Here is a 20,972-nt window from a genome sequence, read left to right as displayed (position 1 = left end):
GCGTCCACATAGCTTTATGGGTTTCATCCCCGTTCCTCATCGAGTCGTTTAAACACAGGTTTTCCCCAAACGAATGGATACAGATACCCGGTCGCTACACAAAGAGAGCGAACGCACAGCTGTGTGTATATCTATCTGTGGTATCGTGAACACAAACGGGGCCGAGCGACGACGCCGATTCGATAATAACGGGCCATTGTCGTACAATATGTATAAACGACTGTGGTCGACTAGACATGGAAGTCAGACTGGGAAACACGAGGCCGCTCGTAAAACCATTTGTGAACTGTTGGATATACCGACAATTTCAAAATTGCCTCGACTTTCTAAAATGTCCTTGTAGTAAAAGAGGGTAGTATAGAGGCTGCCAGTTGTGTCGCAGAAGGGTCTTGCCTGGAAAAACCCTTGACGCACCAAGGCCACTAAAATAAGACAGAGGCCCGTAGATATGCTATATAGGACCCCGTTTCCTTTTTCGAGAGTCAAGTATCGTTCAGATCAGTTTTAGTTAGTTCACTGCAGATCCTCTTCAAGGAAAGACGTTCTTTCTGTCGCCGTTCAAATAAAGTAAATTTGAAAGGTTAAACTGCGTTTTAGTTTATTTCAACTTCCCATTAAAATCCGATATAAACGATATACACCTTAATTCTGCGCCCCGGCGCGGCCAAAACAGTTATGTAATTTTTCACGTAATTTTCGCCTCCGCGTCACCTCGTCCGGGTGTCGTCACCTCTATCCCGGATAATCGTCGGATTACACGGCGAATTATATAATTCAAAATGTTTCGTTCGCGACACCGAACGAATAGCACGCGGTGCAGCAACAAATTTCGCGGAACAAGAACGCGCCACGTACTTATCGAGGAAAAACGGGGAATGTTGTTAACCGCACACGCTTTTTAGAAAGATGAGAAAAGCAGGAAATCGGGGAAAAAATGTATAGAAATAGAACGAAACCGCCGCTTCCTTTTCTCTCGGCAATTTTTTCCAATTACTACTATCGTTATTAGTAATCGCGGGGCGATTATTCTATTACCGGGAAAAATCACGACAAACGTTATTGTTGTAGGGTGAAGCCGAGAAAAGCGCGACGCGTGATTGACAGCGGATAAATTATTGCTGATAGTAGGAATCTAACAAAGCTAAAATCGAATTATTATATCTACCATCGGGTAATTACCCGACTGCGGGGAAAACGCGTTGCGCGGTGAGCATTGTCAAGATATTGCTCAAGGTGTGCTCGACTCGGAGAAATTGTTGGTAGTGGTGGTAACAAAAATATTAGAGGAATTTAATTCTCTTGTACTATTTTCAACTTATTAGAATTATTAAGGGGAGGAAAGAATTCCTATGTGCAGTTCCAATGTCCCGTAATCTTCAAGATTTTCTCCTCGCATAAAAATCCCGAGTCTAGTTAATAACAGGGAATTATGAAAAGGCGTTACGCGTCAGGTATTGCCAACGGGTTGGAGAAAAGCAGTAAAATTAGCAGCGGTTGGTAGCAGAGAAATTGTTGTTGGGAAGGCACCGATGTTTACTGGGAAAAACCTGAGATAAGCCCTGGAAATATGTTATCTCTGCATCATTTAGAAGAGTTAATTCGCCGAAGCAGATAGGTCGGTTATCAGCGAATTTTGTTGCTGCACCTCGAGTTACAAGGTCCTCGACCGTTGAACCTACACTTCGTCCCGGTGAGGCCCCGTTTTTTTTAGGCCAGGTGGAGCAGCGAGGTCCACAGCCGGAGGACAGAATTTCGAGGAACTTGCGTCCTCGTAAAAAGAGGTTCCCCCGGTATCTTCTCATTGTCGTCTTATTCTCTTCTTTTCACGGTTCTGGAAACGCGTCGATGACTCAATGCCCGGGGGAATCTGTTTTCTTCGGATCTTATCCCTTATGTGGAAGCCAGATGTTACTTGGGAATGTTTTACCGATGCAATTAATTATGTTAGCTTCGCAGGATACTCTAGGGTGACAGAAGAATGCATCAGGTCGACGTGTGAGCAATTTTATGTTTTTAGAAGGTAAATCCCTCCCGTATATTGGAAAATCCGCAGTCTGATAATTACTATACCTTCGAACGGGAGATTGAGTGATTCCCTAAGCAATGCGAATGTTATATTTCTAGAAGCACAAAAATCTTTTGCGATTGCGCGGATTGTAGAAAACAAGGGAAGGTGTATAAATAAAGATAAGACAGGAGATTCGCATTACTTATGAGATAACCGATACGGGGGAACCTTTGGGATGGGATAAGAGAATTACGTAATCTCCGTAGAATCTCCGGGCACATCAGTAGTGCACGTATTAGAAATCTCGCATAATTAACGCGATAAGAAACGCGAGGGGTTTAGCACTGGCGAAAATAGATTGCAATCGGACGATCGCCGATTGTCGTAACTCGTAATTTAAAAATCAGATCGAACTCATGACCCATAGATCGATCAATAAAAGCGAGAACAATACCCTCACGCGTTCGTAAAAACCCTGGCGTACTTTATAATCGCCGCGGATACGTTTTTTCCGACGGTTTTCCTCGTATTGTTTTTTTTTCGATCAATGAAAAATGCAAAGTGGGTCGCTTACCGGATAATTAGAGGCGTCTTCCGCTGCCACGACGATCAGCATGCTATATAGACGGCGGACTGATGCTATCGGTGGTTAAAGTTGTTTCTGTCGTCCTCGATTAGAAGGAAAACCTTAATCATTAAGCTTTATATGCACGACCGAGCCGAGAATCCGCGCCTTCGCTGTGGCAAGCAACTTCATACTGTTTTACGATGATTAAGCGCCGTCGAACAGAATTTCAGACTCTCCGGGAAATTCCTAATGAAGCCGGCTGGGTATGCGTTATGCGGGCCCACGAATTTTTCAGCATGATCTTATTAGACACGGAACTTATCCAACCGGGCAGAGGCGGAGCTGGGTCATTATCGACTTAGAAGATAATCTATTTCCTAATCCGGTGGTTCCCGGAATACATGCAGACTAAACTTGCTCGTTATGACCGGTCTACTGTCTCGTTTTTCTAAGGATGGGGGCGTGGAGAAGGTATAACGGCCAAACTTGTTTTAGGTGGAGAGCTCGTTCGAGGTCACATTTTTTTCTATCATCTATAATCTATAGCAACGATTGTCTTGCACGAAATGTCACGAGCATTATCGACTGAGTGCACTGTATCTAGAAAGTAATCCAAGAACCATTTAATATACGAAAACCAGGGGAATAGAAATATACAGAATTTTTATTTATGTGAAACGATGAAAAATGTTACGTGGTGTTATGCTCCAATATACCTTGCCTTATCAGTGGCTCACAGATCGCTCTGGGTAACAAGTGATACGTATTTTTCTTCAACAATATCACTTGACCATCTTCGAGCTCTAGCTTGCCAAAGTCTACCATACATCTCACCTGAAATTCGAAATGAATTACATATCCTGTACGATAAGTTGACAAACGTTTTGAAGTCGATTCTCGTTTATCAGCTACCTCCACGTAAGGAGTTTTCGGAGGCAACATGTTCGCAGTCAGATTGAATCCCTGATCTTCTCCCAGAGACCTCATGTACGTAGCCAACGATTTATTGTAGGACTGGAACCATTGAACCTCTGCATTTAGCAAGTTGGTGTTTATTTCCGGTGGCAGAATGCTTCCCAGCTCCCATCTCAGCTCCCTCAGCTTCCTCATTCTGTTATAGATATACGCCAAGACGCATCTCTTGTTTCTAGTCAGTGCTATGTGCCGGAGTTGAACCGATGGCAACAGAGCCAGGTTGTCCTCGTTTCGAATGGCATTGCTAGAATCGATACGTTCGATCAGTGACTCATTTTAATTGTATTCTAAACATTTACAAACCTATCGGCCATGTTTGCATCATACAGGGCATGCATTTCCTCGACAACCTCCTTGACTACTACCTCCTGCAATATATTTCCCTTTAGTTGTACAGTGCCTCATGATAGCGGACTGCTTTCTTGATCAATATAGAAATATCTTATGTACAGCACTGTGCAACTTACATTGAATGGTTGGATCTCCGCAGACAAATCTAATTCCGTTATTAGCTTAAAGGCCTTTCTTCCATACATCTTTAGTAGTATATATATATAATGCAATACAATAAAATAACAGTGTATATTTAAGTTACATTGACTGACTTTTTCTAAAAAATTCTTCAGTCTCTTTTTCCTGTTTCAAGTTCCTGCAAATCGAAATACAATTGTTTAGCATGTAATTTTACAAGTCGTGAAAAATGTATTCAATTTTTGTACGAAACGTTCTAATTGAGAATTTTCGTTTGCCGAGCCTTTTTATTTAAAAACCCGACAACATACCTCTGAAAATTGATTTCAGCTTCCCCTTGACATTTGAATTATCAAGGTTCATCGGTAATTGAGGATAATAAACGGCACAATAATAACACAAATTTGAAATCATCTGTTTATCGAAGACGAAAACAAAACTCACATGGTCGGCAGCAGCGACAGCGACCTCTGCATACTTGAGCACCATCTTGCACGGAACTCGAGTATTATACTTGAAGCAGAAGAAAAGCGGTTAGGTTATCGGTGTAATAATGAGCACGGTGGGAGAATAACAACAAACTTTGTTCAGAAAAATGTCGATGATCCTCAGAAACGTTGCTGCGAGACTGCAAACATGTTCGCAGCAGGCATTAAAGTTTTGCACAGCTGTTGACAGTGAACAGACGACTAGTTTGGAGCCGACTGGCCCGGTCATCTCCAAAACGAATTACAGAGATGAGAAATTTCAGTATCAGAAGGTACGACAAGTCTGGCTGGAAAATTTGGACACGGTCGAGAGCAAGAGATTAGGCTTAGTGTACTTGCACCCTGCGGTCTATGCGGCAGCACCAAGGGTGGACATTATTCACCAGAATGTTAGGTGGCAGAAAATGTATCGTTTCGTGGTAATTATCGGATTACTCCAATAATTCATAAGCATTATTATCATTAGACTACGGATCTTTATGCAAAATAAAAATATTCTACTTGAATTGCAATAAACTGGAGTGAAATAGAAACTTATTTTCTTCCTTGATGTATTTAATAGGTCGAAAATAATGTAATTGTATCTTTAAATTTTTCTAATGATTTCACTGTTTGATATTACACCTCTCCATTGTTTTCATAAATGCATAAAATCCGTGGTCTAATTATCATTGAACTAACATAAATGTTTCGTTTCAGTCTTACGCTCACACGAAAACACGTGCGGAGGTAAGAGGAGGTGGTAAGAAACCTTGGCCACAAAAGGGCACAGGCAGGGCCCGTCATGGAAGCATACGGTCACCATTGTGGAGAGGCGGTGGTATAATACACGGTCCTAGATCTCCAACACCTCACTTTTTCATGCTGCCCTATTTCACACGCGTCGCTGGTCTCTATTGCACTCTGTCCGTGAAACTCGCTCAGGATGATCTCTTCATAGTCAACGATTTAGAGATACCGACACAGGAACCCTCTTACATAGAAGACATGATCAAAGAAAGAGGCTGGGGTCCTTCTGTACTTTTTGTCGATACCGAAGACATTATGCCCTTAAATATAACTGCAGCAACAGATAATATAAAGCATGTTAATCTCATGCCTGTATATGGTAAGACTACTGCCAAACATGTGCAGTTCGATTATTTCAAACAATTCACCCTTGTCTATTTCTCAGGGCTGAACGTGTACAGTATGCTGAAACACAATACATTGGTCCTCACGGAGAGAGCAGCGCGTATGATCGAAGAACGGATTCTGTATCAACTATATAGACCAGATTATAAGAAATTGACGGAAAAGTTCAGAGTCAACCAGCAGTAAACTCGAGCCAAAGGAAAAATTAAATCTTTTATTATTGATCAGATTGTCGTCATTTTTACCAACATCCTTCTCCTCGCAACGGTGAACCCTCGGAAGACGGAAGTTTTTCGGCTCATCGTCCGCAGATTGAACTACCATATTCAACCATAAAAATCGCATTCCTTATAGTTACTTAAATCTACTGAAAAATTTGTCTCCTATAATTGGTCGAGGTCATTTCCTTTTTAAAATCGGCATACTGGTCGACTTTGCAGGAAGCGGCTGAAAGATAAAACATTGTGAAGAAATAAACAAGAGAAGAATAGTCCATCGTTTATAGAAAATTCTTACCATGGGATGCGGATCTCCGCCTAGCATCTTCTCACGAATCGCCCATCTCAAGCCAGCGTGTTTGGCTTCTCCCGGGAAGGACATTTGTTTCCACTCCTGTTGGTATTTCTGGTAAAGCGTAACTGGGTCTGATTTCTTGATATTGTGAGCTTTCTGAGCTTCTGGCTGCAACCTCCACGGCCTGATGACTGTTTATAAAATAGAAATAAGTTATTGATTTCTGTTGTTATATTAGCCCGGGCATTATTCAAATCTTACAGGATTTAGTCCCAGACTGGGAGGTTTTAGTAGACAACACACTCTTCGCCTGACTACTTCCAGCCCTTTCTCGCTCATGTTCTAACAAATTAGGGGCACTCAGTGGCCTCCTGGGTTGCAGAGATACAGACTCCACCTGTTGCACTACTTTATCTGTGTCTACATTTGTTTTCGACTTTCTTGCGACACCGGAATCTCGTCGTAAGTGTTCAGGACATTTTCTGCAGCTTTTTAACTGGACGTTACTACTCGCCCCATCGCAGAATGTGCTAACAGATCTAACATTGTAAGGATCAGACGGTGTCTTGGACCTTGACTTTGTAACACTGTGTTGTCTTGCAGCTAAAGGACTGTCCCCAGAATTGAAATAATCACTGTTCTCCTTGTCGTTCGATACACAATGTACTTTTATCTGTACGATAGGAGTGTCAACGACAGAGCTAGAGGAATCGGTGGACACATTGTCCATAGAGAACTGTCTCCTTTGTTCTCGGAGAATTCTTCTTATGTCGTTTTGCTGTTTTTCTATTATCTTCCTCGCCAATTCCTCCTTCTTTTGTTGCCGTTCGTGCTCTTTTACTTTTCTATACATTTTCAAGTCTGCCGGCGAAAGCAAAGAGTAATTAACAAGTGTGCACGAAATGTACAAAGATAAAATAATCATGTTTACCTTTCATAAAACCTTTCAGTTGTTGCGCAGTGATTCCTACGAATCCCAGCGAATTTAAAAGCGATAGAACCTCTCTCGGATCGTCGTTCATTGTTCACAAATTGATAGAGATTTATAACAATGCAAATCGATGAAGAAGACGTTTGTTTTCGTGTCCGCTATTTGAATGACAGGAATGGACAGGAACGTTGAAACACGTTGCGTTGAAATCAGTTGTACACCACGGAGAATGAATTTATAGTCTGCCCACTTGTATGGACTATGGACGAGATTCCTGCGCGTGCGCAACGATCTCAGCATCGGTAAAGTAGAAGTTCGGCTAAAATTGGGTATCTTTATCACCCCGCATAATTCCGCAAAATTTGTTGTATGATTTTGAGAAATGAATGTATAATATGTGTACCTATGTTGATCAAATATTCATAATAATTTACCAATTATTCGTAGCACGCTGGTCTCTCATGTCCTGGACTTTTCCAGTACTGTCCCGCCAATAATCGTACCCCACTGCTTTCTCCACAATATAGATACGTTACTGCGTTACCGTCATTTCCGTTGTTCAAAACGTGACGGGAATTTTAGAATGAATACGACCGCAATTTTCAATTTTTGTAGACGAATTTCAAGAAAGCGGAATAAAATACAATCTTATTTCCAATGGTAGTAGCCTTTGTAGATTTCAAAAAAATAAAAATTGTACTAAATTCTGTCAAATTTTATATTCCACCTTTTTTTCAAGATTTTCAGAAGCCATAAATGCATAAAGACCCTCAGCACCGAACTGCTAGCCTTATGGAAGATCGTGTCACTCGAATACTACGGTGTTTTCTTACGCCTTCTAATATGATCGGTATTTTAGAACATGAGACTTGAAGTCCCATAAGATAATGATATATATCTTCTGTGAGGTAATCTACATACCACAGAAAAGGTATACTCTTTCGGTGACCTCGTCTAATGTCGATTAGGGCACCGAACCGCCATCTACGGGCGCCCAATGAAATCAGAAAGAGCGTCAGCAAGTGTTCAAAGGATTGGCGGCAGATCGATTGCAAAATTGAAATAAATTTACGTGCGACGACATTTCTACGAAAATTATCCGTCCATAAAATACCTAAAAATATAGAACCGAATTATGACAACAATTCTGATCGTTCGAATCCTCGTACAACGAACAATACACGTCCGATGGCTGCGCAGAATCTTTCGCCTGCGCTTGATTTAAGTCTAACGAAGCATAGTTAATTGTTCATCAGTCTGTAAAGAGGTCTTCGTTGAAAATGCTGTCAACGGTGTGCACGATTTTTCTGCTAGCCATTGCTACAATATCGGACCCGTTCCCAGGTAAAATATACCGAATCGCCAACTAATTAAAATTGTTAAGATTCTGTGGAAATTACCAAAAAAATCATGTGACCTTTCCGATTGTTTCGAGTTTGCGTAGAGTCCGCTCTAACGCGACAATGTCATCCTATACGTATATATGTATGCTCTAAAGCGTGTATCGCGTAGATTCTAATTTTACAAGAAGGTAATCAATCGATGCATCCTACACTTGAGATATTTACTCGAAACGGAAATTAATTATTAAATAATTAATGGATGTTCTTTTAGACACGCGCGCTTCGAAGATCAACGTGCTGGATGTTCCACGCATTGTGCGTAATGGGACGGGTCCCATCGATCTATCCTGCATCTACCACGTTCGATCGGATGAAAACGGCCTGGTGGTGAAATGGTATCACAACATGGACCAGGTTTATCAATGGATTCCGCCAAGTAATTTCAATTCGACTATTAATCGATTTACCAGTTGTCTGAGTAATTAAGAAACAGGGTGAATATTTCCTTCGAATATTTATAGTGCCACCGCAGGACGTGGGAGTGATAAACGGGTTCGCAGAGTATCCCGAGGATAATATACAGTATCCCACGTCGCGGTCCATCATCCATTTAAGAATGGTCACCGTGGAGATGAGCGGAGAGTACACCTGCATGGTGAGCACCTTCCAGGAGGAGGACACGGCGGGATCACGAATGATCGTTTACGGTAATCTTAACGATCTTCAATTATTGAGTACTTCTTAATACCGTTTCGTAAGTAATATTTGGTACTTCTTCAGCACCCGAAAAGGACGCGACGATTCACGTATCCTCCTTCAACGATACACATTTGAACCTAACGTGCGTGGCAAGGGGAGCACATCCGAGACCGATCCTCAAGTTCTACGTGGAAGGAGTGGAGGTGCACAGCTACTACGACAGAACGGAAAAAACAGAGTGGTACAGGAAGGATCAATTCGTGAAGCGGGTCGTGATCATCAGGAACACCTTCGAGCCTACGTTGTTGGACTGCGAGGTCTCAATTCCTAACACGGATTACAAACGGAGAGAGAGGATCGTTTACTATCCCGGTTTGCATATTTTCTAAAGCCTCTAATGGCTAGTCAGTGTTGATTCATTCAATTACCTGAAATATCAAAGAAAAAATTAAATTACCGTTTGTTTCAGCTCAATCCCTGTCTCAAACAAGTACCGGAAATCATCACCCAAGGCCCTCGATCATCAGCATCATCTGTGCATGCATGTTAATATTAGTTATATATTAAAGAAGCGATGTTAATCATTTCTGAACGTTTAATCCAATTAATTTATTATACCGTCATCGTTCCGAACTCTCTAAATCCCTGGTCAGTAGAGCTGTGTAGGTGGCCTTTACCACTGGTCCCTGCCGATTAGGCGTCTAATTATAGTTGTAGATCGACTTGGAGATTGTTCTGAGCATCGTATCGGTGCAGAAAATGCGATTGCGTGTGCGTTAAGGATGCAAGAGGCGACAGGAGCCTGGTGGGGGACTATATCTTGAGGCGGCGGTCCTCCGCAGGAGGTCTTATCACTTGGTCCTCGTCGGTCATCCCTGAAGGATTGGTGAGTTTGCTCTGATCAGTATTGTACGCTTCAACCACTTGCTCTCTGTTTGAAATTCTGTGTAGACAATGCATGTGTACACGGAGCACACGGATTTTATTTTTAATATCCTGTGCTGGCCGGATCCGTCCTCTTTTTCTTACATTTTCAAGCATACTTCGAGTGTTGGAATTTTACAAAGTGTGATACCCTATTCCATAGAGTAAACAATAAATTAATCATATCCTGCAATTCTAATCTAGCACAAAAATTTAATAAAACCTCTGTCCACTCTGTTGGAATTAAAAAGAAATTATCCTTTCATTCAAGGCACTCGCAATCAGATCGTCAAACATGAAGATGAACGGCACTTGCTTGATACTGTTCCTCATGGGTAAGCGCCTCTACTTCTTACAATAATTAATCTTTTCCGTAAATTATAATAATTAATCTTAGTCCGTTGATCGCGAGATCCCGAGCGCGTCAAAGGATTCCGAAATAGATAGATCCCGCCTCGCCCAGTCTAATCTCTTCGGCAAAGAGATAATCCTATCAAACAGGGTCTCTCTTAAAGCAGTCGCCGCGGTATCGTTGCCTCTAATACCAATCGCGTCCCTATTTAATACCTCGAGCTTCGCGAACCGGAAGATCAGAAGTCTCCGCGAATTTCTGCGACGCGTAGCTCCTCGACCAGAAAATTTAAAAAGTTCCGATCGACTTCTGCATGTAGATGCGGTAACTTGTAATTACTTGCTTAAAATTCATTACGTTTCGCCGCGACATCCATAAATGCATTTCTTCGGGCTTCGGTACCCAAGATAAAGAAATCACGCGCGTTCTACGTTGCAGTCTGCGCATTCTGGACCATCGGAGAGACTCTGTCCTGCGACCAATGCGGTAGAGAGTGCGTCAACATATGCGGTACTCGACAGTTTCGAGCCTGTTGCTTCAACAACATGAAGAAGAGACAGTACGACGCCGGCGATAGGCTATGGATGAGGCCTCGTCACTACTCTAACCGCCTGCACCTGGACTACGACGCATAATCGTTCTACAGCCGAATTATATTCACAGTTCCGTTCTTTCGTTTTCGCGGCCGACTACTTTAATCATTTCAAAATATACTAGGCCGTATGTGTGTACTCAGGAATTGTTTCGGAAATGTTCAACGCGCTATCGTTTCGCTTACGGTTGCTGTTAAGTTCATTATAGCCGATGTTTAAATACATGAACATCTTCTAAGCTGAACTCTATTCGCTCGTGAATTCATTTCGACTGTTGTGTGTGGACTTATGCTTCAGGTCGCCGAAATAAAACACTTTTCATAAGTAATAGAATATTTATGTTATATTCTTTCTTTTTGTTGGGTTTGTAAAAGTTCTTGTACCATGATGGTAAACTAGTTTGTGCTGTTATCAGGTGATCCACCGTTGTATGCGTTTAATTACTTTTCTTATTGAGGTGGATTGATCCTTCGTCTCGTCGGAGGATGCTTCCAGTTTGTTCAGTTGTCTCTTACCCTTGTTTCTGATCATGTTCCATTGTAACTTGTCTAAACCAGGATACGATTCCTTGTCTAAGAGAAGCATTAGCTCTGACTTGTGCTTAACGTTGTCGAACGTCAACTCCTTCAAGCTTTTCTTTTTGCTTAGCTTTTTTCGTTGCACATCTTCCTCTACTACATCAGTCTTTTCTTCGGCTTTTCTTTTTTTATGTTTTTCTTCTTTCACCGGTGTCTGTTCTGCTTGTTTTAAACTAAACGTGCGACGATCTATAATTTCTATAAGAGAGAATCAATTGTTAATTTCTGTTTACTTATTATATAATTTAATATTAAAGATTTTCGTACCTCCCGCATCATTGTCGAGGTTTTCTACATTTATTATAACATCGTTACGTGCAGCAGTTTCCTTCTGTCGATTCTGAGAAGTGTTTTCTAATTTTATTTCTTTGCTATGGTCATGCCTGTTTAATGTTATGTCCTCGTCAGAATCGTAATTGCAAGGTTTAATCAAATTAAACATTATATTCTTTACTCCATGGCTTCTGGGGACACTGTAAGAATTCATATTGTGAGCCACAAAATAATTACACGTTACTATGTGTAATCAATTTTGCAATTACTATGGTGTAGGCTCATCTATCCATGGTAATGCAAGCCATATCCGTAAATCAGATGGAAGTTCACACTCTGTAGGAAGCCAACTTAATCCAGAGGCTTTGAATGTTGTTAAATAGTGATATAAATCATTGTACCACATGCAAGATCTGTTTGTTAAATGCCTTGATAAGATCCTGCGAGGGAAAGAACTTTTGTTATACTGTGTTGGTATGATCAATGAATGTTAATTCTACTTCGACAACATACCATATCCTGCTGACAACAGAGTAGGCAATAGTAGCAATAGACCAGGCATGGCCTAACATGATTCTACTTCTAAGAAAATGAGCAGCATGTTTCGAGACTTCCTCTACGCGCACCATCAACTTCGCAAACCCCTGAGTCCTTACTAAAACGTATTCTACCATTTGTTTAGTGGGTATCTTAAAATATGTTCCTTCCAGTTCAACGTAGTTCCTCAAATTTTCATATTCTTTCTCGAGGGACAACGAGAGATAATTCAACATAGCTCTGTTCAGCTTCGACATGGCTTTCACACCCTTATCATTCCGAAATTTACTTTTCATGCGATATATTAATCTGCTTAGGATAGCTGCTTCTTTGTGCAGCAGTTCTTGAGAATTCAAATCCCCTAAAATCTTGTCGAGTGTGTGAAAAAATCCTGTCGCATCTGATAATAAAAAAATAAATATTTATTCAATGAAAACTCCTTTCTTATGAGAAATTGTAGTGTGGAATCATTAACAGATACAATACCGAATTTTTCACGTTGGATGCAACAAGTTGCATTCGGTGGACGTTCTAATTGTATATGATTCCATAAAGCGTCCATATTTCTGATTCAATTGCAACAATTATATTAAAATATCACAATCAGTCTGTGTAGACTGAATGAAAACATAACCTTAATTTACCTGTACAAACATTGAAATTTCTGTACGATAAACATAACCTCAATTCTCCTGTACAGAGCAGAGACGCATGCACATAAGAGTGCTACACCATGCTACGCTACACATTGAAATAATACATATTGTATACAAATCGTGATCACAGGTGAATGCACACTCCCGTTCATAAGTCACCGATCTTCTATATTCTATATTATAAATATATTGATATATATATGCATTGCGATCTAGATCGCAATATCATACATCTTTATGCTTCCGAATAATGTAAATTACGCCTCGTAAACGTAAAAATAGGAAATTTGGGGGCGTTGACTATATTGAAAAACCCCTATCTTTGCATTATCAAGAAATGAGAAGGCTCATCCCGCACCATTGCAAATCCTATTAGAAAATATAAGAATAATAATTCAAATGTATAGAAAATATAGGATATTTTGATCAGATTTAATTTGCATGTTCTCTACATTCGAAAAAATTATAGCAAGTACCATTTGTATTTCGTAATGTAGCAAAAAATCGTCCGCATCGAAATTTGAATAAGGGTCCGGCATCTTACGGACGGGAGTGTGGGACTCATTGTCAGTGATGCATACTTAATTATTCGCAGATTCTACTGTCACAATAGACTACCATCCCCGGGCAATCGGTTTTTCTGACAGGTGTGGGACGAGAGAGCACAGGTGAATTTGGGGGAAGACCAAGGGGTACTAATTTATTTACGCCGAAGTATTTAAGGCCACCCTTTATCATGGGACGATACAATAAATTTGTCCAGGGGGTGTGACCCCAAGGTGCATTTGCCGGTTGCACAAACCTGCAACAGTGCACCGGCTGTATAAGTAATAAAACTTTATGACGGCGTACAATGGAGTAATATGTCTTTACCTGACTGCCTCTATCCGTTTAATAGGAGGATAATACTCCTGGCATCCCTTGGGTCGGTCAATATTCAACATAGGCCAGTTGCTCGTAGTTACGATGGTAGTGGACCTGTTCACGTGCCCCCGTGGACACACATCGCATTGTTCTTTCTCCATTTTTATTTGTTCCCCACTCACTTGTGAATTTAAAAGAACTCCAAATTGTACCAAAGAATTTTTTTACGAAAAAAAATAAATGTTGAATGTTACAGTTACATTTGTTTTTTCTATACGATATCTAGCATCCCCCAAAAACGTCACACTGTGGCTCAATGAACGGAAAAAATAATTTTTTGAATTTCAGTTTTCCACTCTATAAAAAATTTTTTACAAAAATTAAATTTAGGCACGCCAAAATGTAGGTTTCACCCTTTAAAATGAACTAGAGTAGACCATCGTACGATTTTTTTTCATGAGGTTACAATAAATTAAAGAGAGAGAGAGATCGCTAATTTTTCCAAATTTGTCGCTCCTACAAGATAACAATAAAACGCATATTTCTCGGTTATTATTTTGAAACATCTTTGTCGATTACGACACCCTAGTTTAAAAATGTCTTTGATGAATGAAGCATTGTAGTACGTTGCAAGAGATTGTCAGAGAGATTTTATGAGAGGGCATTTATTTGTACAGTAGAACGTAGAGATTTTGACAGAATTACGACTGGGAAAGGGGACAGGTAGAAGGGTAATTAGGGACAGCAAACAGGTGGCGGACAAGGTCCACAAGGATAGCATTTTATAGTCCCTGTGTAAAAGAGCCCGCCGGAGGTGACGCGTGTCCTTATGACGGGTCCATAGTCTGGAGGTGCAGGTACTGGTTTAGGTATAGGTGCGCAGGTGACACAAGGATAACAACAACAAGGTGGACAAATGAAAGGTCTTGGAGGACAGGGTAGTGGTGGACAAGGCGAAGAACAGCAAGGCGTGGGACAGCAAGGTGGAGGACAAGGCGAAGGACAGCAAGGTGGTGGACAGCACGGTGGAGGACAAGGCGAGGGACAGCAAGGTGGTTGACAGCATGGCGTCGGTGGACAACTAGGAGGGCAACAAATTATAGGCTCCGGACATGATGGAGGGCACGGACATTGTGGTTCCATCGGAGGACAACAACCACAACTGAAATCAATATATTGCTAATTATTATTCAATAAAGTCGGGGAAACTCTGGATATTATTAATGGACTTTCTACTTCAATAACCGGGAATTGTAAACTCTCAAACCCAATTGCAACATAATCTACTAATAATATCCAGTATCTTATTTGTACATAATAAAAGCAGCACCTCTCAATCATTTTCCTCAGTTCTCTCTTCCCATAAGGGCGATCACACTTTACGATAACCGACATTTTGAATTATTGTAATAATGTTACTGTAAATTTTGTTGAACCGAGCCAAAATGTCGTACGAAGTTGTAACTTGAAGTGCGCGATTAAAATAATGGAACGGTAGTTTGACAAGCGTAAGCGAATAGAGACAAATTCGCGGTTAATAATTTTTATGTAAGTAGGAGTTGTATAAATTGATCAGGGACGTCGGAGTTCGAGGAGTGACGATGGCTAGCGCAGCTTTGAAATGCTCTTTGGTGATTATTGCAGCGTTTAGGTCCTCTTCGAGCGCTTTCATCGCGGCTTCGTGACATATTGCTTGGATCTCTGCCCCAGAATATCCTTCCGTGATTTCGACTAGATCTTGAATATTTACATCCTCGTTGATCGGCATGTTTCGCAGCTTTATATCGAATATCTCTTGCCTGGTTTCGTGATCGGGCAATGGCACATATATTATGCGATCCAGCCGACCCGGTCGAAGGAGTGCCTGAAAAATGATTTATGTCTTCGTTACTAAAAAGAAATCAAATAGAACGATTTTATAGAATTATTACACCGACTTTGTCGATTTTGTCAGGCCGATTGGTAGCGGCAACCAACGTGACGCTGCCTAACGCAGTGACTCCATCTAGTTCCGTCAACAATTGTGCCAGGACTCGTTCTTGAACGTTGCTTCCACCATTAGAAGAGGAGCTTCTCTCACCCCCTAATGCATCAATTTCATCGATAAATACTATCGCAGGCGACACTTGCCTGGCTTTCCTAAATACCTCTCTCACAGCTTTCTCAGACTCGCCTACCCACTTCGAAAATAATTCTGGACCCTGAAAACGATTTTCCATAATGAATCTTCTAAATAAGGATCTTTTAGACTTCATTAAATGAAAGGAAACCTTGTCACCTTTATATTTAAGAAATTGACTTTGCTCTCCGTTGCCAGTGCCTTTGCGATCATCGTTTTCGAGCAACCAGGCGGTCCAAACATCAGAACACCTCTAGTTGGAGTAATACCCATCCTCTGAAAGGCTTCAGGGTGCCGCAGCGGCCATTCGACCGCTTGTTTCAATTTTAATTTCAAGTCTCTCTGCCCTCCAATATCCGACCACCTAACGTTAGGCACTTCTATCAGGACTTCCTTCATGGCTGACGGTTTGATCACAGTGAGAGCATGATTGAAGTCCGGCAGTGTGACTTTTGACAATGTTTCGAAGACTACGCCTGTTTTTTGCTGGCGTTTCACGGCGTTCAGGACTGCTTGCGAGCAAAGACCGTACAAGTCTGCGCCTACGAATCCGTGAGTGACGAATGCTATATTGTTTACGTCTTCAGCTGATAGAGTGTGCGGGACTTTTAGTAACATTTTCTGCAATATTTCCATTCGCATAGTCGGCGTAGGCACGTAGATTTCGAACTCCTTGTCTATTCTACCAGGTCTCCTAAGAGAACTGTCTACTAGATCCAATTTAGAAGTTGTTGCCAATATTACAACGTTGTCATCCGAGTCCTGTATGTCGTCGAAAAGTGCTACCAACTGGGACAGAACCCTCCTTTCGTGATCGGTGCTCGAACTGCTCCTCTTAGGGCATAAGCTATCGATCTCTTCTATAAAAATTATACTCGGAGATTTAGCTTTCGCTTCCGTGAACATATCCTTCAATTTCTGTTCTGTTTCGCCGAGGGATTTGCTATAAATATCAGAACTGAGAACAGTAAAACAGGGGAGATCGTAGTCAGACACCAAAGCATTCGCAATCATGGATTTACCGACGCCGGCAGCACCATATAACAATACACCTTTGCTAATATAAAAATCCCCGATGCTCTTACATCTACCCAAACCAATGTGCAGAACATCTTTGATGTCTTCTAATAGCTTGCCATACCCTCCAATGTCTTTCATTTGATATTTATGCTTCTTATGCCCATCCTTTTCCTTCTCTTCTTCACTTAGAACAGTCCACTTTGTGTTATAAAGCGCTTTGTAAAGTTTAATGCTGTACGTGTGATCTGTTGTCAAATTCAACTGTTTTAGTTGTTCTGAAATACTGTCTGTACTCTCATCGGATGTAACTTGTACAATCTGGTAGGTCAGTCTTTTCCCATAGAAGGGTATACTGAATTTGTTTCCAACGAAGAATATCTTCTGCTCGTTGTGATTCTTCAATACTATATTAATCATTGTGCTTGCGTCTGGCAACGAATGTTTTCCTTTATAAGAAATGATGAACTCTCTGGCGATGGTGACAGGGCAGTTCAATTTCTGAATTTTAACAAGACCTTGCAGATCGTTTAGTTCCATGGCTGTAAAAGATATACATATTGATAGAGGTATGTTCTTGCTTCCCGTTCAAGAGAACTCGATATACAACTGACCATATTTTGTCAACGAAACACTCGTGACGGTTTTGTCTTTGGTCGGCCAGGCAGTTTTAACCACCGTGCCACCTTCAGCGCTGACCAAAACAGGATCCCCTATTGCGATATCGCATAACTGCAACGCGGATAGCGAGATAAACACCATGTCATCTAACGCCCTTTGCGAAATACTTTTTGGCTGTTCTATGCAAGAAATGTATTGGTAAAGAACCGGTACGGACAGTGAGAAAAATCTAGCTGGATATACCTTGCGATTTATACATTTCTACAGTGCTGTACAGCGTACCGCTGTAAATGAAATCGTGGTTCCATTTTTCCAAATTCGGCGGACAATTCGCGCTGTGCTCGGCCACGCATTTCTGCGTCAACGTGCATTCGCATTTTTCGCATGTGAGCCACAGCGAAAGGCTTTTCCTCGCGCCGTCTTTTTGTTTAGCCGTCATTCTAAAATAAATAAATCGATTGATATCCTATTGTTGCATTATACATACAGAATTCGTCAGACAATTTTTATAAGGCGGCACAATACGGTGAATACCTTGCTACGAAAACATAACCTATAAATCGCTATGATCATAACTTGCCATTAAAATAGGAAAAGGAAATGAATATATACGTGTGTATATATATAATACCTTATATTTAAGAGAATCAATGTTGATTTTTGAGTCGGAATTAGTGTTAATATAATCTACGAAACATTTGTGATTTCATAGAAACATTTACTGTGGAATGTTACCCATCGAGGCACGTGTATGCACGTGTATGTCGGGTAGCATAATAATGCGGCAGGGTCGGTGATGCAACAAGTATGAAAGATTGACAGACGCATAAATAAATTAATGCTCGATGATGACAATGAACAATTATTGAAGTGCTGCAAGAATTGTTTGTTGCATCGCTGAAATCGTAGTTGGTTTAATTTGAATATTCAAAATGAGCGGTCAATCGATAAACCCATTCGATTGGGTTATCGAATTTAGTTCCTCAAATAACTGATCGAGAGTTTTTTTGTTTTGGTACAGATTTAAAACAAGATCGGATACTTCTCTGATACTTCTTCCCAAGTCATGAGGTTACAATGAATGTCAATTTGTTCGCGTGCCTTACCGGTGTAATTGGACTTTTCACGTAAAGTAATAGAGCAGGTTTTTGATTTTCGGCTGCTAGTTCAAAGACTCCGTCAATTTGTTTTACGAAGCTACGAATTTTGTATCGTTCACCGTCATATGTTTCAGGGAGTTCATATACGTTTGCGAGCCTTGGTATACGTTGCTAGGCATGATTACTTAGGATTTAGGAAAGGAGAGAAAGAAAAAAGAAACAGAAGGGAGGGAGTTGTCTAGATTGACGAATATGTACTGAACAACACTCACTGTAGAGGTTATCCACGACAATCGGTGCTGGAGTTGCTAGGTCCCGTATTTTCCAACCAGATTACGAAATTTCCTTTGGAGGAACCGCTTCCTTGACTTCGTTTTCACGGTTCGATGTTCATGTTCTCAGCAACTTGACTGTTGCCACTCGGTTCACAGGCTAAATAGAGTTGCTAATTCCACTTGTATTCACTGTGTGTAGAGTGCTGGAGATCCGATCCTCGTTACCAAATTTTATGTCGTATTCCGGCGTGTAGGTTTATGATAAACAAAAAACACTAGTTAAAGGAGGTATTTTTCGCGATCGCACTATTTGAAAGAATGGTAATTATTTTTCTCGGCGCACAGCTATATTCATTTAGTGTAGAAATTGATCGAACCTGTGCGCCGAGAAAAATAATTACCATTCTTTTAAAAAACACTAGTTTATTAATAAAACTCCTCAACTATAACACCGGTCACAAAGCACGAGAAGCGCGTTACAAAGTATGATTCGCCGGAAGTCTGACAGTTCGAGATAGACAGAAATTCGGAAGAGCGAGATCTTAGCTGCGCCAAGGTTTCTACTAAAAAAGCCCGGTTCAGTCTTTTGCGCGAAGTTAAATAGCAGTCCCTTAAAGGGAGAAGTAGATATGAATACAACGATATGTCATAAGGCTGATTTTCGTGTGACTAAGGGTATAGTGACCGGTCGCGGTTCACTGTCGACAGTGTCGAAAGCATCTTAGTCACTATTTATCATAAAATAAACAGTTGGTCATCCGACAGATATAAAGATTAAATATTCCAAACACATAATTATAGATAAGCCAGCATAATTCCCATTGAAAAATCAACGGCTGGCTTATTACTGGAAGTATGCCACTTTATTTTTAACTCTTGATCCTGAAGGATTTCCGGGATTATAACATGGCTACCTGTGTAATAAATTTCAGCTTTCCATGTCTTCCGTGTTTCGAGATATTTTTACAATTACAGTGGACAGAGGAAGTGGCAATTATATATAATATAATTAATACAAGTAATAATTAAGCCTTGTACTCTAACTATGTCGGTAGCGAAAGATTTGCGATTATGACGACGATGATGATTGTAGGTGCCGTGCAGTACTAGCACCTGTATCTGTAATGATGATGATGATGATGATGATGATGATGATAATCGTAGATACACGCGGCAGGAGACCTCGAAGAGTATGAAGACACTGGAATAGGCAATTAGGGTGAGAGTGCATTAGATATTCCAAGATAAATAATCTGAAAAATGAAACACTAACTATCATGATTGTAGGTACAGACGACGATGATGATGCGGTGCAAGAAAGACCGCGAGAGAGACCGGAGAGCCGAAAAGAGAGAGGTCTACAGGTACTAACGGATAATTGGCGACGGAATCGTTACCGGTGGTAGCTGATTTATGAGGACGGTTGATACCTATACGATTGAGCGAGAAAAAGAAGGGCGAGACAGCGGAAAGGGAGGCCCGGCGTAGGGAGATGAAAGTCGGACGGGCCTGGAATGTTGACGTTTGCAATGGAGGCAAGATGAATCAGGTTCGGCGGGGCATGAAATCAGCATGATCGCGGGCCGGGCCGGCGCGGCGCGGCACGTTGCGGCGATGCTCGTGGGGCAGAGCAAGAGGCAAAAGACCCGATACGATGGATGGACGGACGGGGCCAGTCCGTGACGAAGCGGGCCGACGTTCCCGTACCAAACGAGATTAATAGAGATCCGCCTGTCAGCCGGGACGCCTCTCCGTCTGAGCGAGAGATCCCAGCGGCTTCCAGACACGGCCAGTCTTCTCGCAGATCGCAACCTGCGTGGGCAACAACCGATCGTGATCGATCGCGTACCCGTGCCGTATACTATAGCCTGCGCCATACTAATCAAACGCGCGGAGATCGGATTGTAACGACGCGCGCGCCAGAGTCCGCGAT

At 41.4% G+C, this 20,972-nt stretch overlaps 8 protein-coding genes and 1 long non-coding RNA gene across 19 annotated transcripts; 4 read left to right on the top strand and 5 right to left on the bottom strand.

Moving 5' to 3' along the window:
• Positions 1-569: 569 nt before the first annotated feature.
• LOC143216993 (DNA replication complex GINS protein PSF1) lies at positions 570-4,604 on the bottom strand. Of its 2 annotated transcripts, none has more exons than XM_076440657.1 (5): positions 4,467-4,604; positions 4,019-4,200; positions 3,855-3,919; positions 3,489-3,795; positions 570-3,410 (listed from the first exon to the last, which is right to left on the bottom strand). In XM_076440657.1, exons 2-5 carry the CDS (start codon positions 4,085-4,087, stop codon positions 3,267-3,269), a joined length of 585 nt encoding a protein of 194 aa, XP_076296772.1. In that variant the 5' UTR covers positions 4,088-4,200; positions 4,467-4,604; the 3' UTR covers positions 570-3,266. The 2 variants fall into 2 exon arrangements, with proteins under 2 accessions (XP_076296772.1, XP_076296771.1); XM_076440656.1 differs by having other exon boundaries at positions 4,334-4,473.
• On the top strand, positions 4,497-5,868 carry Mrpl4 (mitochondrial ribosomal protein L4). Its single transcript, XM_076440649.1, has 3 exons — positions 4,497-4,929; positions 5,210-5,618; positions 5,685-5,868. Exons 1-3 carry the CDS (start codon positions 4,618-4,620, stop codon positions 5,828-5,830), a joined length of 867 nt encoding a protein of 288 aa, XP_076296764.1. The 5' UTR covers positions 4,497-4,617; the 3' UTR covers positions 5,831-5,868.
• Positions 5,869-5,949: 81 nt separating this feature from the next.
• Positions 5,950-7,322, bottom strand: LOC143216984 (uncharacterized). The gene is made up of 4 exons (XM_076440646.1): positions 7,089-7,322; positions 6,419-7,018; positions 6,161-6,348; positions 5,950-6,091 (listed from the first exon to the last, which is right to left on the bottom strand). The coding sequence occupies exons 1-4, from the start codon at positions 7,177-7,179 to the stop codon at positions 6,044-6,046; spliced, it is 927 nt and encodes a 308-aa protein (XP_076296761.1). The 5' UTR covers positions 7,180-7,322; the 3' UTR covers positions 5,950-6,043.
• A 777-nt stretch (positions 7,323-8,099) lies between these two features.
• Positions 8,100-9,741, top strand: LOC143216990 (uncharacterized). Its single transcript, XM_076440652.1, has 5 exons — positions 8,100-8,432; positions 8,703-8,867; positions 8,953-9,138; positions 9,212-9,502; positions 9,600-9,741. The coding sequence occupies exons 1-5, from the start codon at positions 8,369-8,371 to the stop codon at positions 9,695-9,697; spliced, it is 804 nt and encodes a 267-aa protein (XP_076296767.1). The 5' UTR covers positions 8,100-8,368; the 3' UTR covers positions 9,698-9,741.
• LOC143216974 (nucleolus and neural progenitor protein) lies at positions 9,348-14,060 on the bottom strand. Of its 4 annotated transcripts, XR_013010694.1 has the most exons (8): positions 13,625-13,766; positions 13,032-13,128; positions 12,874-12,953; positions 12,364-12,787; positions 12,120-12,290; positions 11,845-12,050; positions 9,749-11,775; positions 9,348-9,663 (listed from the first exon to the last, which is right to left on the bottom strand). XR_013010694.1 is itself a non-coding variant. In XM_076440623.1 (7 exons), exons 2-7 carry the CDS (start codon positions 13,064-13,066, stop codon positions 11,411-11,413), a joined length of 1,281 nt encoding a protein of 426 aa, XP_076296738.1. In that variant the 5' UTR covers positions 13,067-13,128; positions 13,625-14,060; the 3' UTR covers positions 9,348-11,410. The 4 variants fall into 4 exon arrangements, 3 of the variants coding, with proteins under 3 accessions (XP_076296738.1, XP_076296740.1, XP_076296739.1); XM_076440623.1 differs by having other exon boundaries at positions 9,348-11,775; positions 13,625-14,060; XM_076440625.1 differs by lacking the exon at positions 13,032-13,128 and having other exon boundaries at positions 9,348-11,775; positions 12,874-13,031; positions 13,625-14,060.
• LOC143217003 (U-scoloptoxin(20)-Cw1a-like) lies at positions 9,881-11,477 on the top strand. The gene is made up of 3 exons (XM_076440670.1): positions 9,881-10,016; positions 10,326-10,389; positions 10,845-11,477. The coding sequence occupies exons 2-3, from the start codon at positions 10,350-10,352 to the stop codon at positions 11,039-11,041; spliced, it is 237 nt and encodes a 78-aa protein (XP_076296785.1). The 5' UTR covers positions 9,881-10,016; positions 10,326-10,349; the 3' UTR covers positions 11,042-11,477.
• Positions 14,061-14,615: 555 nt separating the features above from the next.
• Positions 14,616-15,365, bottom strand: LOC143216996 (uncharacterized). The gene is made up of 2 exons (XM_076440663.1): positions 15,238-15,365; positions 14,616-15,069 (listed from the first exon to the last, which is right to left on the bottom strand). The coding sequence occupies exons 1-2, from the start codon at positions 15,300-15,302 to the stop codon at positions 14,643-14,645; spliced, it is 492 nt and encodes a 163-aa protein (XP_076296778.1). The 5' UTR covers positions 15,303-15,365; the 3' UTR covers positions 14,616-14,642.
• A 76-nt stretch (positions 15,366-15,441) lies between these two features.
• Positions 15,442-19,176, bottom strand: LOC143216957 (ATPase family gene 2 protein homolog A). 7 transcript variants are annotated; one of them, XR_013010688.1, is made up of 7 exons: positions 18,296-18,452; positions 17,908-18,104; positions 17,658-17,843; positions 16,186-17,585; positions 16,055-16,108; positions 15,845-15,990; positions 15,630-15,771 (listed from the first exon to the last, which is right to left on the bottom strand). XR_013010688.1 is itself a non-coding variant. In XM_076440570.1 (6 exons), the coding sequence occupies exons 2-6, from the start codon at positions 18,101-18,103 to the stop codon at positions 15,442-15,444; spliced, it is 2,376 nt and encodes a 791-aa protein (XP_076296685.1). In that variant the 5' UTR covers position 18,104; positions 19,037-19,176. The 7 variants fall into 7 exon arrangements, 6 of the variants coding, with proteins under 6 accessions (XP_076296685.1, XP_076296684.1, XP_076296686.1 ...); XM_076440570.1 differs by lacking the exon at positions 18,296-18,452 and adding an exon at positions 19,037-19,176 and having other exon boundaries at positions 15,442-15,771; positions 15,845-16,108; XM_076440569.1 differs by having other exon boundaries at positions 15,442-15,771; positions 15,845-16,108.
• Positions 19,177-19,242: 66 nt separating this feature from the next.
• Positions 19,243-20,972, top strand: LOC143217008 (uncharacterized). The gene is made up of 4 exons (XR_013010702.1): positions 19,243-19,892; positions 19,972-20,057; positions 20,133-20,258; positions 20,327-20,972. It is a non-coding gene; the product is annotated as an uncharacterized LOC143217008 (long non-coding RNA).

This window comes from Lasioglossum baleicum, chromosome 16 (assembly GCF_051020765.1).
Source record: "Lasioglossum baleicum chromosome 16, iyLasBale1, whole genome shotgun sequence".
Lineage (NCBI taxonomy): Eukaryota > Metazoa > Arthropoda > Insecta > Hymenoptera > Halictidae > Lasioglossum > Lasioglossum baleicum.
This window is presented reverse-complemented; position numbering and strand designations above follow the sequence as displayed.